General features: G+C 48.8%; 1 protein-coding gene across 2 annotated transcripts in view; it reads left to right on the top strand.

The window, feature by feature from the left end:
* Positions 1-224: 224 nt before the first annotated feature.
* The window catches only part of SNX27 (sorting nexin 27), a 40,797-nt gene continuing 24,637 nt past the window's right edge, over positions 225-16,384 (top strand). Inside the window, exon 1 of one of the 2 annotated variants that reach the window (XM_081841053.1) lies at positions 225-535. In XM_081841053.1, coding sequence (XP_081697179.1) covers positions 240-535 — 296 coding nt within the window. In that variant the 5' untranslated portion in view covers positions 225-239. Of the gene's footprint in view, positions 671-16,384 lie in introns of both variants that reach the window. The other variant, XM_081841052.1, reaches the window with a different exon arrangement.

Here is a 16,384-nt window from a genome sequence, read left to right as displayed (position 1 = left end):
CCCGACGTTCGGGTGTAGGATGTGTGCGTGGAATCGGCTCGCCCGCTTCTGCGCATGCGTCCTCGTGCGTGCGTGCGTGCGTGCGGCGGCGCCTACGGAAGCCGGCGAGCCGGGAAGGAGGCGGCGGCCGAGGGCGGCCAGAGAGGGAGAAGGGGGCGTGGCCGGTCGCGTGACGGCGCTCGCTCGCGCTCTCCGGGGGGGGGGGCGGGGAGCCGCGGCGGCGTCTTGCTCGCGCCAAGATGGCGGACGAGGGGAGCGAGGGGCTGCCGCGCTCCGTCCTGCCGGGCCCGCTGAGGGGCGGCAGCTCCGGGGGAGGAGGCGGCGGAGGCGGCTCGGGCTCCTTGTCGTCGTCGTCGTCGTCGGCAGCAGCAGCGGCGGCGGCGCCGGCTCCCTCCTCCTCCTCCTCCGTCGCCACCCCCCCCACGGCTCCCCCCCCTCCGCCGCCTCCTCCTCCGCCGCCTCCCGGCCCCCCGGCGGGGCCCCGCGTGGTCCGCATCGTCAAGTCGGAATCCGGCTACGGGTTCAACGTGCGCGGGCAAGTGAGCGAGGGCGGGCAGCTGCGCAGCATCAACGGGGAGCTCTACGCGCCGCTGCAGCACGTCAGCGCCGTCCTGGGCGGGGGGGCGGCCGAGCGCGCCGGGGTGCGCAAAGGGGACCGCATCCTCGAGGTGTGAGTACGGGGGGGCGGGGACGGGGAGCGGAGGGAGGGAGGGAGCGGAGGGAGGGTCCCCCATCCCACCCACCCCCCAGAAACACACGCACCTGCAGCTCCCCCCTTTCCCCACACGCGTGTGCGTGGGTACACACCGACACGTGTGCTGCGTGAGGCTGGGCACCCCGGAGTTTTATTTGCGTGCGTGCATGCATCTGTATGTCCACCCATGCATGCATATGATTCAGAGCATCCTCTCCCCCCTTTCTCCACACGTACACACCGACACGTGTGCAGCATGAGGCTAGACACCCCGGAGTTTTATTTGCGTGCATGCGTGTGTGTGTATATGTATGCATCTGTATGTACACCCATGCATGCATATGATTCAGAGCATCCTCTCCCCCCTTTCTCCACACGTACACACCGACACGTGTGCAGCGTGAGGCTGGGCACCCCGGAGTTTTATTTGCATGCTTGTGTGGATATGCATATGTATATACACCCATGCAAAGGGGACAGCATCCTCGAGGTGTGAGTATGGGGGGGGCGGGCCCCCCAAAACACACACCTGCAGCTCCCCTCTTTCTCCACATGCGTGTGTGTGTGTGTACACACCAACACGTGTGCTACGTGAGGCTGTGCACCCCGGAGTTTTATTTGCGTGCGTGCATGCATCTGTATATACACCCATGCATGCATATGATTCAGAGCATCCTCTCCCCCCTTTCTCCACACGTACACACCAACACGTGTGCAGCGTGAGGCTAGACACCCCGGAGTTTTATTTGCGTGCATGCGTGTGTGTGTGTGTGTGTGTGTATATATGTATGCATCTGTATATACACCCATGCATGCATATAATTCAGAGCATCCTCTCCCCCCTTTCTCCACACGTACACACAAACACGTGTGCAGCGTGAGGCTGGGCACCCCAGAGTTTTATTTGCATGCTTGTGTGGATATGCATATGTATATACACCCATGCAAAGGGGACAGCATCCTCGAGGTGTGAGTATGGGGGGGGCGGGCCCCCCAAAACACACACCTGCAGCTCCCCTCTTTCTCCACATGCGTGTGTGTGTGTGTACACACCAACACGTGTGCTGCGTGAGGCTGTACACCCCGGAGTTTTATTTGCGTGCGTGCATGCATCTGTATGTCCACCCATGCATGCATATGATTCAGAGCATCCTCTCCCCCCTTTCTCCACACGTACACACCAACACGTGTGCAGCGTGAGGCTAGACACCCCGGAGTTTTATTTGCGTGCATGCGTGTGTGTGTGTGTGTGTGTGTATATATGTATGCATCTGTATATACACCCATGCATGCATATAATTCAGAGCATCCTCTCCCCCCTTTCTCCACACGTACACACAAACACGTGTGCAGCGTGAGGCTGGGCACCCCAGAGTTTTATTTGCATGCTTGTGTGGATATGCATATGTATATACACCCATGCAAAGGGGACAGCATCCTCGAGGTGTGAGTATGGGGGGGGCGGGCCCCCCAAAACACACACCTGCAGCTCCCCTCTTTCTCCACATGCGTGTGTGTGTGTGTACACACCAACACGTGTGCTGCGTGAGGCTGTACACCCCGGAGTTTTATTTGCGTGCGTGCATGCATCTGTATGTCCACCCATGCATGCATATGATTCAGAGCATCCTCTCCCCCCTTTCTCCACACGTACACACAAACACGTGTGCAGCGTGAGGCTGGGCACCCCAGAGTTTTATTTGCATGCTTGTGTGGATATGCATATGTATATACACCCATGCAAAGGGGACAGCATCCTCGAGGTGTGAGTATGGGGGGGGCGGCCCCCCAAACACACACCTGCAGCTCCCCTCTTTCTCCACATGCGTGTGTGTGTGTGTACACACCAACACATGTGCAGCGTGAGGCTGTACACCCCAGAGTTTTATTTGTGTGTGTATATAGATAGATAGATAGATCCACAGTATGCATCTGTATATACACCCATGCATGCATATAATTCAGAGCATCCTCTCCCCCCTTTCTCCACACACGTGTGCAGCGTGAGGTTGTATACCCCGGAATTTTATTTGCATATGTCTGTATGGATAGATAGATAGATAGATAGATACACAGTATGCATATGTATATACACCCATGCATGCATAGAATTCACTTCTCTTCTTCAAACTCATCAAATGCCACAGCTGATGCCTCTAACCCCAGCTACCTGCAAATCCCAATTTTAGATCTCTTCCCTGTTTTTTCCCTTTGGGTCTGTGGCTCCTGAGTTTATGCATAGGTTCTGTTGTGTTGATAAGACTCTGCCTTATCACTAGCACTGTCCTTTCGCAGCGCCCACACAAGCACACATGTGTAGAGGGAGTATATGTTTATGCCTGAGTTGATGTCTATATATTCATCTGTGTTTTGATGCTGAAGATGGTGCTGCTTCTTAGTATCACAGCCCCATTCAAGATTTGCACCACAGGTGAGGGGATGCATTTAGTGTTTGTAACCTGCCACCATTATTTATTGTTTGTTGATTTCACCAAATTTATATACTGCTTGGTTGTAATAAAATCTCCAAGTGGCTTATAGTTCTGTAGTCATGTTCTTCATATATCTATATATGTATCTGTGTGCATGTACTCCCAGAGCATATATATATATAATACATTTTACTTTATATATATATGTATGTTAGGGGTGTGTGCACTATGGCCCCCCCTCACACACAGTTGCATTTTGCTAAGTTATACGTAGAGTAGGCCCATTGAAATCATATGGACTCAAATTAGCATTGATGTCAGTAGGTTTGCACTGAGGATGACTTAGCCAGATACAGCCCATATACAGACATGCAGAAAGAGTCTTGTGAAACATTGAAGGCCAATAAATTTATTAAGACATAAGTCTTAATGGGCTTCATTAGGGGCATCTGATGCAGTGGACCGAAGCCTAGCAAAGCTTATACCGTACGTCCCAATAAGCCAGCTTTCAAATTCCACAATACTTTTTTTTTTTTTAAAAAACTTATTCTATAGGAAGCCAGCACAGCTAACCCTCTGGGAAACATATCTAGTTTCAGAGTAAATAATAGATCATACTACATTTGTTTTTTCACTACAGCTGAGATTTGTTGGGCAGGCGGTAGATTGTTCCCACCACATCATATGCACACTATTTTTATAACCCATTTCAAATTATGTAATCATATTCTCTCTTTTTCTGTTTTAAAAAATTACATTCTTGCAGTACACCATATAGCTCACACTCCTTCTTTATATTCAAGATTTCCTTTAAAGGTGAGGGGATATGTGGAGCTCCCCATCCTCTTGGGGGGCAACCCATCTACAATTATATAGAAATGTTCCTCACATATTGGAGGATACCATATTGTGCTGCTACTTGCACCCTGGCCTGTTCAAGGTTTTCACTATAGTTGAGGGGGTACTTGGGGGAAGGGACACCCACTCAGAAGTTTTATTGCATTATTCCCTCTTTAGAAATGAAAAAAGTGTGATAGAGTATTCTCAGATTATATCAGGCTGAGCAAAGGAATGTTTAGGTTGTGGGGGAAGAGTTCTCTACTTATGGTTTATGTAGCAATATTCTCCCTGTTAAAGGCAATGTGTAAGGGTTTTTTCAGGTTACATCATTGCTGCTTTAAACTTTCTTCTTCATTTCGCTTTGGTATAAACCACCCACAATTCTTATAGCAAAATTCTAAAGTTGCTTTATTACCTCCCCGGAGGACAGCATACAGCCCTCTCCCTTGTATATCTAGGATTTCCCTATAACTGCAAGGAGAGATATGGGGAGCCCCCCTCCCCATTCCTCCACCAACAGTTAACAATGTGATATCTTGCATCAGAGATAATGCTACTCTTTAGAATGGCTGGTTCAAGACTGGCTACAGCTGTAGGAGATGGTTATTATTAAGATACAGTATTATTATTTTGCTTAATTGTTTTTCATGGCCTATTCAAGGCTTTGTTTTAGCTTCAGGCTTTTAGTCATTTCCAGGTCCCTCTTTCCCTGCATGTTAATGAAAGAAAAGTGAGTGTAATGTTATAAAATGTAGGGAGTTGGTTTTTTTAAATCCCACCTTTCTTCCATCATGGAACCCAAGGCAATGGGGTGCATGGGGGTCCCAGGGAGTCTTCTGTTAAAAGACTGCTCCAACCCAGGCCTGGTTAGTGGTAGCCCCCTGTGCCTTCAGACCATACCCTATGTGGGATCCTCCACTTGGAGACACCTTACTCGCTCACCTGTTCTCATAAGCACCTCTCTTTTCTCTGTTAGACAGGTAAAAAGATTTGAAAGTCCGCAGGCAGGGTTGGAATATATGCCTGTGTGTGGCCTTCCTTCCCCAAAGGGATGATTGAGGGGGTATTGAATACAGATGAAAACTGGGAGTCCCTTATTATTTTCCCCCAGTTATAAGTTGGAGAAGCTTGGTTTTGATTTATTTATTTTTTAACCACCCTGTGTAACTGACTTTAGTTTCTGCTGAACGTAATGTTTTTTGTTCTGCTGTGGCTGATTCCCCTCCTCCTCTCCTAGAAGATGGTTTTGTTGCTACTGGGACTTTATGAAGCGTAAGCTGCCTTCAGAATTTCACGTTAATAAGATAAAATTTGGGGGGGTACAAGATTTTTGGGGGCCATGTCTTCTCTTAGAGGCAATGCCCCCCCCTAGGTATCATGGGCAATCTCTGCCTTCTTGAATATACTAGTATTGGTTGCTATTTTCATTAAGTAGGGTTGCTTTTTTAAAAATGAAAATAACCAATCTATTCTACTGACGTTGGCTGCCATACGTTCGGATTTTCCCAGACATTTCAGCGATTTCTGCCCGGACACTGCTTAAGGGGGCTGAATACCAGACATACGGCAACCCTACATTAAAAAGCTCTTAGTTCAGTCTATTCCTTCCCAAGCTGTCCCCTCAAACATCATCTCCATGAAGATGGAATAGAGAGGAGGACTTGTGTCCAGGAAGTGTCTTTATCTCCTAGCAGGTTATCCATGAAACTGTTGCATTGAAATGGTCCTGCTTCATAAAGCCTGATATTCCCTGACAAAAGAAGCAGAAAATGTTTCTCAGTATTCTTTGGATTGGAGACAGTTCTCCCAACCTGGTGGTTTTTTTTGGGTTGCAGCCAACCAAGTTCTACTTAGAGAAGACGAGTTGAAATTAGTGGACTTATGTTAGTTGTGTGGATTTCAATGAGAGTTTGTTCATGACTAGGAGTAGCACCTCTTCCAACACTTGGGAGCGGATTTATTGGGTGTGGGTGCAATAATTAGAAACAAGATGGAAGCACTTCTGTTGCTCTCTGACCAGTGTCTTGTTAGGACTGGTGTACAAGTCAGCTGGTCTTTTTCTGTTTCTTCCCCTGTTCAGAGCAAACCAGTTCCTAAGAACGTCTGTTTCATTTAAACGTTTTTTGTTGAACACCGACAAAGAGTGTCTATTTACTAGAAGAAAATGAAGAGTTTTGTAGCAGTTGGAAGGATGCATTGGACGTGCTGAGTTTGGATTCCCTTACTGGCTCCGTGAATTAAAATGTTTTGGTCCATGGGATGGCTAAAAAAATTGCCTACAGGGCCAGCTTCTCTGCAAGACCAGTTACCCTCCCTACTAGTGGGTGCTTTGAGTTTTCTGTGCTGAGTGAGTTTGGGAGATGTCAGCAGAAGGGGAAAAAATGTGTCCTCGTTTTAGTCTTGTTAGTTGGGCAATGTTCCCATGAGCTGGAGAAAAAGTCACTGGTTTTTCCATTGCATGAATGAAACCCAGCATGGACAACTTTCTTAGTCAACCCTGGGTGGGGATTTTCGTTTTGCATGCTGCTGGCTTGGCGGACGATTTGTTCCGGTGCTTGGCAGTGGCATAAGGTTGCAGTGTCTGCGTGGAATAGGGTCACTTCCATTTAAGAAGGAGAAGAGGTGGTTTGTGCTGTAAAATGAGGAATTAGGTCAATGCAAGGTTGCCACTAACGTGGCCTAGAACAGCAATCTAGCAACTTCTGGGATGGGGTTGTGGGGAAACGAAAAATGATATTGGACCCTTCATATCTTCCGGGATTCTGCACCAGACCAAACACATTTGGCATTTAAATTTCCGTGGACGCACAAATTGGGTCTTATTAAACTCACCATGGGGATCAAAACAGGACTCTTTCTTATGCGTTGGAAGTGTCGAATATACTCCCTATTTTGGTCATACTGGTAGTTTACAGACATTACTGAATCTTTCTGGGTAGAAAACCTTTTTTTTAACTTGTCATCCTTCTCTGAGGAACACCTTAGAAGGACTTTGTTGCTGTCTCTCTGAATATTTGCACATGCAACCGAGCATGTATGGCTTGAAAACATTTTGCTTGTTCTGTGGTTTATTCTGTGTAGCATTAATCCGTGTAGCATTAAAGATTGTGAACCCCTTGGCACAATGAGAGGTTGGTCATTTGCAGGACACCACCTGTTTGATACTCTTTAGGTTCTTGTGAATAAGCTCAGCAAGGGGTGTGCCTTGGCTGCAGCTCCTCCATTTTCTAGGCATGTGCAATCTCTTCCCATCCCCATGGAGAATTCTGTGAGTCCTATTTCATGTTGCAAGTCAACCCTGCCCTTAATTTTGCCCAATCCCTCTCCACGGTCTGTAATAGGAACATGCTACTGGTTCCCTACCTTAACAGTGTTGCTGGGTTAGGGCAGTGGCCTATCTAGTCTGACATTCTGTTCTCACAGTGGCCAACCAGATGCCCTTGGAAGGCCTGCAAGTAGGTCCTGAGCGCAACAGCACACTGCCCACCAGTGATTCCCAGCAAAGTGGTATTCAGAGGCATGCTGCCTCTGAGTCTAAACTGAATCACGCCATATAAATGCTCTTACAATGATGATTTAAGCTAGCCCTGGGAAAGATAAGACTCCGTTTACTGGTACTGAAAGGTGAATATGAGCCTTTTTGTGTATTTTAAAGTTGTACTTAAAATATCTAAAGCCTTCCCAGGAAATGTAGCCCTGATTTCTTATTATACAAGTGAAACAGCACAGAGTTGAAGCTGGCATACTTTTACACTGGATGTAATTTCGCCTCTCCTGGTATGCCCCACGGAGGACCTTGAGGTCCACAAATGACATCATTTTGGAGGTCCCAAGTCATAAGGTGCTTAGGTTAGTCTTAACTAGGGCCAGGGCCTTTTCAGTAATGGCCCCGACTTGGTGGAATTCTCTGTCACAAGAGATTAGGGCCCTGCGGGACTTGACATCTTTCCGCAGGGCCTGCAAGACAGAGCTGTTCCGCCTCGCCTTTGGTTTGGACTCAGTCTGACCCTTATGTTTCCCTCCCCTTTATGGTTTTGACTGCATTTTACATTGCATTTTAAGTTGTATTTTAAATTGTTCTTTTTCTTTTTTCTTATTATGTTTTTACTGAAATTTTATTGGTGTTATCTGCCCTGAGCCCGGCTCTGGCCAGGGAGTGTGGGGTATAAATAAAATTTATTATTATTCTTTAAATCACTGAGGTAGTGGTGGTCAGAGGGAGAATGGCTCCCCCTCTCACACCTTGCATGCCATGTTTAGAGGGCTGTGGGTAATGTGGCATGATCTTGACTTTGGAGGATGAAGCTTGTGAGCTGTACCCAATGCTAGTCCTACTGGTGGTCGACCCAATGAAAATGATGGTCTTGGGCCCATGAATTACAGTGGGTCTCCTCTAGAACTTAGTTGGAGACAAAGCCTGTGGATTTCACGAAGGGCCTCCAGCCTTTCCTGCCCACCTCCCATCCCATTTTGAATACTATTTAGGTCCAAATCCTTCAGGTATTATGGTCATGATCTGGCCCTATTCTTTAAGCTTGGGTGTGGGAGCGAGTCAAGCCCTTATTTCATGAGAGGAAGTGATGTAGGGCTCTGTGTGCAGGGCCAACCCACCCATGAGGCAAGATGGGATGACCGCCTCAGGCAGCAGGGTCCATCTGGCCTCCAGGGAATGCATCTCTTGCAGCTGTTGCAGCAGAGGTGGCTGGTGCATGCTCCTCAGAGGCTGGATCTGCCGCTTCCTCGGCAGCCCTCCCAGTGCCCCCTCCACAGTGGCCGCTTGGCAAACAGGCACTGCTGCTGGTCTCCTCCCACCCCTAGGGAGGAAATGGCAGGGGCTGCCCTCTGGAGTCCCCAGGGCTCTGCTCGGTGTGATTCAGGGCCCTCTCCTCCCTTGTTCTCGATGTAGATCTTGATTCCCCGCTTGTTCCCTGTGTAGATCTTCACTGACCCCTTCTTCCTCATCAGGCGGGGGACAGGATGGAACGAGATGCCCCTTTGTGGTTTGCCTCAGGTGCCAAACTGTCTTGGACCAAATTATGCGTTGTATCCAGCTAGGTTATCCTCTACGGATATCAGGGGCCCCAAGTTAGCCACGTCCTTTAATCTCAGTGGGTCCACACTGTGCTTGACTAACCCTAGGAGTCAGAGTCCAGGAAACTTAAATAAACACAAGAGTTTTAAAGATTGTTCCTGCTTCTGCCTCACAAATTCCTACCCAGTTGGGGAAGTCAGATGCTTGTGTGCCCTGTTTACAGGCTTGCTAAAGGTATCTGGCTGGCCACATCTGCAAGCAAGTAGGCAGGGCTAAGAGAGATCTTTGGCCTTGTCTACCAATGCATTTCTTGATATACACATTTTTAAAAATCAAAGTTTTAAATTTCCTGTCCTGGGAAATTTGCAGCAACAAATGTCATCTAATCCAGTGGCTGTCAACAAACAGTTTAGAGAATGAGTTGTTCTTTTTAGTAGTGTGTGGTGGAAAGTACTGGATATTTAGGATGCGCTTGAGAACAAGATAGTTTTTGTTTAGCAGCTTGGGATATGTCAGGATTAGGCAACCGATGTACAGACCAACAGGTGTTTCTTGGAGGAAACAAGAACAAACTTTCATGTTGACTAGTATTCATCGAAGAGGCACTATTCAGTGATCAAGACCTATATATTTTAGATCAGAGGTGGAAAATCTTCGGCCCCCCCTTGCAAATGTGGCCCTCAATGCCTCTCTGTCTGGTCCTCTGGACTTCCTCCAGGTCATGAATCTCCCTGACTTAGTGCCTTCCTCAAGTGCTTTTGCCTAGCTGGAATGCGTCCTTCAAAAGCTTGCCTGGATGAAAGACAGAAGTGTGTGGGAACTTCTGCTTTTCCATGGCCGGAATGCACCTTGCTGCACAAAGGTTAGAGTCACCTTGATTCCCTGTCTGGGGGAAAAGGTGAGAAACGAATGAATGAATGAATGAATGAATGATACAATAGGTTGCTTATGAGGTAATGTGACCCTGAGGCTGGAAAAAAGTTATTTGCTTTAGAGGAAAAACCCTGGAATTATGATTCACAATCAATATCCGTAAGCGTAGGAATGATTTCTTTTTTTACAACAAGCGTTATAATTTCAGCACCACTGATGGTGTTTTGCCACGTCAACAGGTGTCATTGTGCTATTAATTTCTGAGTTGCAGAAGTTAACAAAAGTTCACGCTACGTGACATAAAATCTACTGAGGACACTTTTCTTGCTTTCCTTTGCCCCAGTTTCATTCTGGTTATTGTGACCGTTCTGCTAGGTTCTGTGCCTCGTTCCCAAGAGCCATGTGCCCCACTTCTAAGAAACCAGACTGAGGAGTTTGCTTTCCCAGAAGTCTTGTTTCCAGCTGCTAAAGAGTCTGCTGCTCTTCTGTGTCTTCTAAGCTGAAGGTGGGATGGTGCTTTGCAGTGGGCCAGGAGGAAACAAGTCGTTTCCCCTGGTAGGGTGGAGACACATAGGGATGCAGTTAGGCAAGGTAAAGGTAAAGGGACCCCTGACCATTAGGTCCAGTCGTGGACGACTCTGGGGTTGCGGCGCTCATCTCGCTTAACTGGCCGAGGGAGCCGGCGTACAGCTTCCGGGTCATGTGGCCAGCAGGACTAAGCCGCTTCTGGCGAACCAGAGCAGCGCAAGGAAACGCCGTTTACCTTCCCGTGGGAGCGGTACCTATTTATCTACTTGCACTTTGACGTGCTTTCGAACTGCTAGGTTGGCAGGAGCAGGGACCGAGCAAGGGGAGCTCACCCCGTCGCGGGGATTTGAACCGCCGAGCTTCTGATTGGCAAATCCTAGGCTCTGTGGTTTAACCCACAGCACCGCCCGCGTCCCTACAGTTAGGCAAAGTGGTGAATAATTGTTACCTAGCATCGTAATCCTCATCCCCAAAATCCATAACTTGCAAAAGTGCCTAAAGTATTCTGGGCCCTGGACAGGAAGAAGACATACTGGTCCCTTCATACAGCAGAGAGAAAGTGCTGACTTAACCCAAGCCAGACCCTTGGTCCATCTAGCTTAGTTTTGTCTACACTGACTGGCAGCAGCTCTCTAGTGTTTCAGAGAGCTACACGGAGCTCACCCTACACGGAGATGCCTGGGATCAAACCTGGGTGCCACCTCTTTGTGCATTTGCAGTCTAAAAAAATAAAATTTAGAGAGAAGAGGGGATTTGGAGGGGGGGGACCTTTGCACTAGAGGGGGCAGAGTGTTTCTTTTAAAGTAGAACCTTTGTAATAATTAACCCGTGGGGAGGAAAAGGAATTGCCTCAGAAGGAAAAACAAAAGTTTTGAGTCACTTTGTAAAGCGGAGCAAAGGAGGTGAAGAGAGGGAAGGAGGCCAGGACAGGTGTGGGAGGAGCCTTGGCTGAACTACAACTCCCATCATCCCTGCTTGGTAGGGCCAATTGATGTTGTAGTCCACTAACAGTGGGGCGGAGACAAAGGCAGAGCAAAGTCTCCAGAGTTCACATTCTGCATGCAGGAAGTCCCCTGGCATCTCCAGGTTGTTGAAAGCCTTTGCCCTTGGACATTGGAGTAGATTACACATGCCAGGCCAGCCTTCCCCAGTAGCTGACTGGGGGCTGTTGGGAGTCATAGTCCAAGACATCTGGAGGGCACCAGGTTGGGGAACACAGGGCTAGGGGACCAGTGGCCTGCCTGATAAGACAGCTTCCCACCCCCATAAGCTTCCAGACAAGGAGCCTTCCTGCCCCCCCCCCTCCAGAGATGATTGAACTGCCCTGGCAGCCAGAATATTGAACCCTCCTGCTTGAAAGCCCCTTTGCTTCCCATCCCGTCCTTGATGCACACAGCGAATCATGAGGTCACCCGCTTGCCTGTGCAACAGAACAAAAGCTAAACTCTTTATCATGCAGTACAAAGATACCAGTCCTTTAAAGGCTGGTTTTTAATTTTGCCGGAGCTGCTGCCGGGAGCATACAAAGTGGAGGGTCTCTGTTCTTTCGGAGTCGCTTCTGATAACAGAACTTGCCCTTCGGTGCACTGTGGAGGGATCTAGTTAGGTTCCCCACTAGATAGAATGACGATATTCCCTCGCAGTCCTGCTCGGTGGCTCTGCCATTACTGGAGTGGCATTGGCAGCAGCAGCAGCAGCCCCCCTGCTCCCACACCCGTGCCAGTAAATGTGACTCGGCTCATAAATCCTGGCCGCTCTCCTCCTTCCCCTTCCTGGTCTCTCTTTCTTTTTTTACTGTTCCGCTATCAGCCGAAAGCCCTTGAGGGAGGATCGTAAACCATTCCTGCGTTCTGGGCATCACCTCCTTGTAGAGTGGATAGGTTACTTAATAGGAGGGTGTCAGGCACCTTGAAAAAGTTATTGCCTGGGCAAAGCTACTTGAGGCAAGATGACGCTTTCCTTTTCCTCCACCGCCAGTGCCCAAGACCTGGGAAACCTGGATCCTCGCCCCAGCAGAGGTCCCTTACTGTCCTATGTAGGATTTGTGACAGTGATTGCATCTTTAAGGCCACACCGCCCTGATTTGAGGAGGAGGAGGAGAAGGTTGAATAGTGCAGCTGCTCAGGCCCATATTAATAATAATAATAATAATAATAATAATAATACTACAGTGGTACCTCGGGTTAAGTACTTAATTCATTCCGGAGGTCCGTACTTAACCTGAAACTGTTCTTAACCTGAAGCACAACTTTAGCTGATGGGGCCTCCTGCTGCCGCCGTGCCGCCGGAGCGCGATTTCTTATCCTGAAGCAAAGTTCTTAACCTGAAGCACTATTTCTGGGTTAGCGGAGTCTGTAACCTGAAGTGTCTTTAACCTGAAGCGTATGTAACCCGAGGTACCACTGTAGTAATAATAATAATAATTAATTCATTATTTATACCCCGTCCATCTGGCTAGGTCTGCCCAGCCACCCTGGGCAGCTTCCAACAAAGTATTAAAATACAGTGGTCTGTTAAACATTAAAAGCTTCCCTAAACGGGGCTGCCTTCAGATGTCTTCTGAAGGTTCCCTGGGCATGGTTTTAGGATTGGGCGGAGAGGATTGGACAAAGTCGCAAGGGAGAAGGCTGTCAGTGGCTGCTAGCCACAGAGGCTATTCTCTGCCTCCACGGTCAGAGGCAGCTACGCTCCTGAACATCTGAATGCTTTGCAACATCTGCCTGATGCATTCAGCCGGACAGGAAGTGAGTGTTACTTGCAAGTAAAGCCTGCTGAGGATGGCAGCCTTTAGTTACCTGCTTTCTCCACGGTCTCAGTGAGCCGAGGGGAATGCAAAGCTTGGCGAAGGCATAGAATCGGTCTCTGAAAGCAAGGCGGTGTCCCATCTACGTTGGGATATATTCACAGTGCTCGAGCTTGGGAGAGGGTGCCAGAAAATGGCTTGGTGAAGGGATCGGCAGAGTGAGCAAGGCCAAAATATTTCTGTCTTGTGGGTTGTCTTAGCACTTAAAAAAACAACAACAGCTGCGGGATTCTGTGTTAGGATAGGGTGTTTTGTGGGTGCTTCTGTACTTGCTCAGGAAGCGGAGTGTTGGACTCTCTCCCCCCCCCCCCCCGCCCGAGAAGCTCACAAATAGTGTATGAAGGGTGGTAAAAGGTAAAGGGACCCCTGACCATTAGGTCCAGTTGTGACCGACTCTGGGGTTGCAGCGCTCATCTCGCTTTATTGGCCGAGGGAGCCGGCGTACAGCTTCCGGGTCATGTGGCCAGCAGGACTAAGCCGCTTCTGGCGAACCAGAGCAGCGCACGGAAACGCCATTTACCTTCCCGCCGGAGCAGTACCTATTTATCTACTTGCACTGGCGTGCTTTCGAACTGCTAGGTTGGCAGGAGCTGGGACTGAACATCGGGAGCTCACCCCATTGCAGGGATTCGAACTGCTGACCTTCTGATCGGCAAGCCCAAGTAGCTCAGTGGTTTAAACCACAGCGCCATCCGTGTCCCTATGAAGGGTGGTAGCCCTCCCTTATTGTTAATTCCCTGCATCTGGTAGTCAGAGATAGACTGTCCCTAAACCCAGAGGCTCTATAAAGTCATCACCTTTTTAGCTCTGCTGTCTAAATTTGTGGCCTTAGATAAATTTCACAGCTTAATTAATGGGTTTTAAGAAGTACCCTTCCTTTTGTGGACTTACTGCCATTCAGCTTCTTTGGGTGATCCACAACTCTCGTATTCAGTGAGGGAAAGACTGCTTCCTTATACTGTTTAATAATGATACGAACCTCTTTCCTACCTATCTAGCCGTTAGACGCTTTTATAAGAAAAAGAAAGAAACGGCCCCCAATGTTAGCCTTTCCCCAGTGGAGAAACGGCTCTGTCCTTTGATAATTTTTGTTACCCTTTTCTGCACCTCTTCTAGCTCTACTGTATCCTCTTTGGGATGAGGGGGGCGGTATGCTGAGTTCTGGCCAATCACGAAATGCCTTGGGTAGGGCTAGTTAGTCAAAGTGTTCTTTCCTGGCCTCCTACACCCCATCTGTGAAATGGGCATAATAGAGTCTGCCCTAAACGATTTGAGCCACAAGTATACGAAAGAGTGCCTCCTTCCGTACAGACTAGCCTGGGGGTTATGGTCGGTGAAAAAGACCCTCCTGGTGGTTCTGTTGCCCTCAGACATTTGAAGGGTGGGAGTGGCTCTTGAGAGGGCCTCCTCGGTGGTGGCCGCAAGAATGCAGAACTCGCCGCCCATAAAGATATGCCTGGCAGCATCTCTCTATAGTTTTGGTGGTTGATGCTTTCAAGTGCTTCAAAGCACTGGCTGTTTAAAATTAATATTTCAATACAAACCATCATATTAATGTTTTTAACACTCTTAAAACAGTTTCACAACTATGTTCTTTTGTTCTCATTTAATTTCCGAAACCACCTTCAGCATGACCCCATAACGTTTGCAGTGTGGTTTAGTGGCTGAAGCTCTTCCCAAAAGAGCAAAGACTGTGTTCCTTTGTTGCAGACTTCCTAATTGAAACAAAACAAATTACGCGAAAGCATGCGAGAGGAAAGCAGTGCGGGCAAATCCCTCGCGGGGCTCTTGCTCCATTACTTGGACTGCTTCCAGGCTGTTGCCCCAAAGGAAATAGCTGGCAGGGCTTGGCCTGCGCTGGAAGGGGCCTCGCCAGCACCAGGCGTCTTTAGGAGGCTTGTTAAATTGAAATTCCCCCGTGCTGAGAATTCTGGATCTGCCGGAGCCGAAGCAAATGTGCTTGTGTGAGATCTGGCTGGAGTGCAGTTTCTTTGGGAGCACATTTTTTGCTGTGCCTCAGTTTCCCCAGACAAGGCGCTGCATTGGGCGGCTGTGTGGGGAAGAGGAGATGTCTGGAGGGAACCATCTTTTCAGAGCATAGCTGCAGCTCTTAGCTCATTTGCCTTCCCGACCGGTGGTGGCTGGTGCCCACTGGGAGAGTTGGGTTTTGTCCCCCATCCTCCTGCTGCATTCAACAATATTGATGCTAAGGAGGAGACTTGCATGCCAGCCGTGTTAGCAAGAAGGCAGGCCGGTGGGCTTGGAGGAGGCTGGTGCGGCAGTGCCCCATTGGTGTCATAGACCAGCCTCCCCTGCTCCCCACAACCTTGAGAAGTACACCAGTGCACTTGAAAGAATTTATACCTGTGACAAAAGATTTGTGCTGGCTGTCTATTAGTTACTGAACCAAAGTCAGTGCTTTGCTGCTGCCATTCCTCCGCCTCCTCCTCCTTTTATTTATTTATTTTTATACATCCCACCTTCCCCCCGAGAACCAGGACTCAAGGCTGCTCACAGAAATGAAAACTGATAAAACACACTTTCTGCCTAAAATGCAGATGGGGGGAAAAAGGTACCACCTGCACAACTTGGCAGTGATGAAAGCTATGCCCATTGAAGGGAGCCTTTTTGTACATCGTGGCAGAGCCCGCCCGCTGTTTCCGTTCCTCAGCTCAGTCTCAGGGTGGGTCATGAACCAGTGACCTCAAGGGTGTTCGGCTGCCCAAAGGCCAGCCACCTTTCACCAAGGGGTGGGGAAATTTGCAGAGAGAAAAGAGAAGCGAGGGGCCCTTGGCTCCATAGGCCAAAGCAAATCGAGCGGCAGCCACCGGTCCGGCACTGGGCCTGCCTGATAGCCAGTGTCTTGGCGGTCGGTCGGTGGCTAATGTTCTGAACAGGAGAGCAAGCAAGCAGGATGTTCTGCTGTGCTGCAACCGGGCAAGGGCGGGCGGGAAAACAGAGCCTGCCAAATTCTCATTATTTATACCAGGCCTGTCCAGTCCACCTGCCTTACCCTCCTCGCTGATTGCAAGAGTTGATCTTGTGCACCTATGCCTGGGGAGGGATAGATAGAGCACCCCCCCATCCCCTGACAGCATGTATGTTTTAAACAGATGTCATATATTTAGATAATTTTAGTTCTACCAGTGTTTAATTGTATTTTTAACGATTGAAAAATTCTG

Source organism: Podarcis erhardii (assembly GCF_964252035.2).
Source record: "Podarcis erhardii genome assembly, chromosome: 15".
Classification (NCBI taxonomy): domain Eukaryota; kingdom Metazoa; phylum Chordata; class Lepidosauria; order Squamata; family Lacertidae; genus Podarcis; species Podarcis erhardii.
Note: the sequence above shows the minus strand (reverse complement) of the source record. Positions and strands in the feature narration are given on the sequence as shown.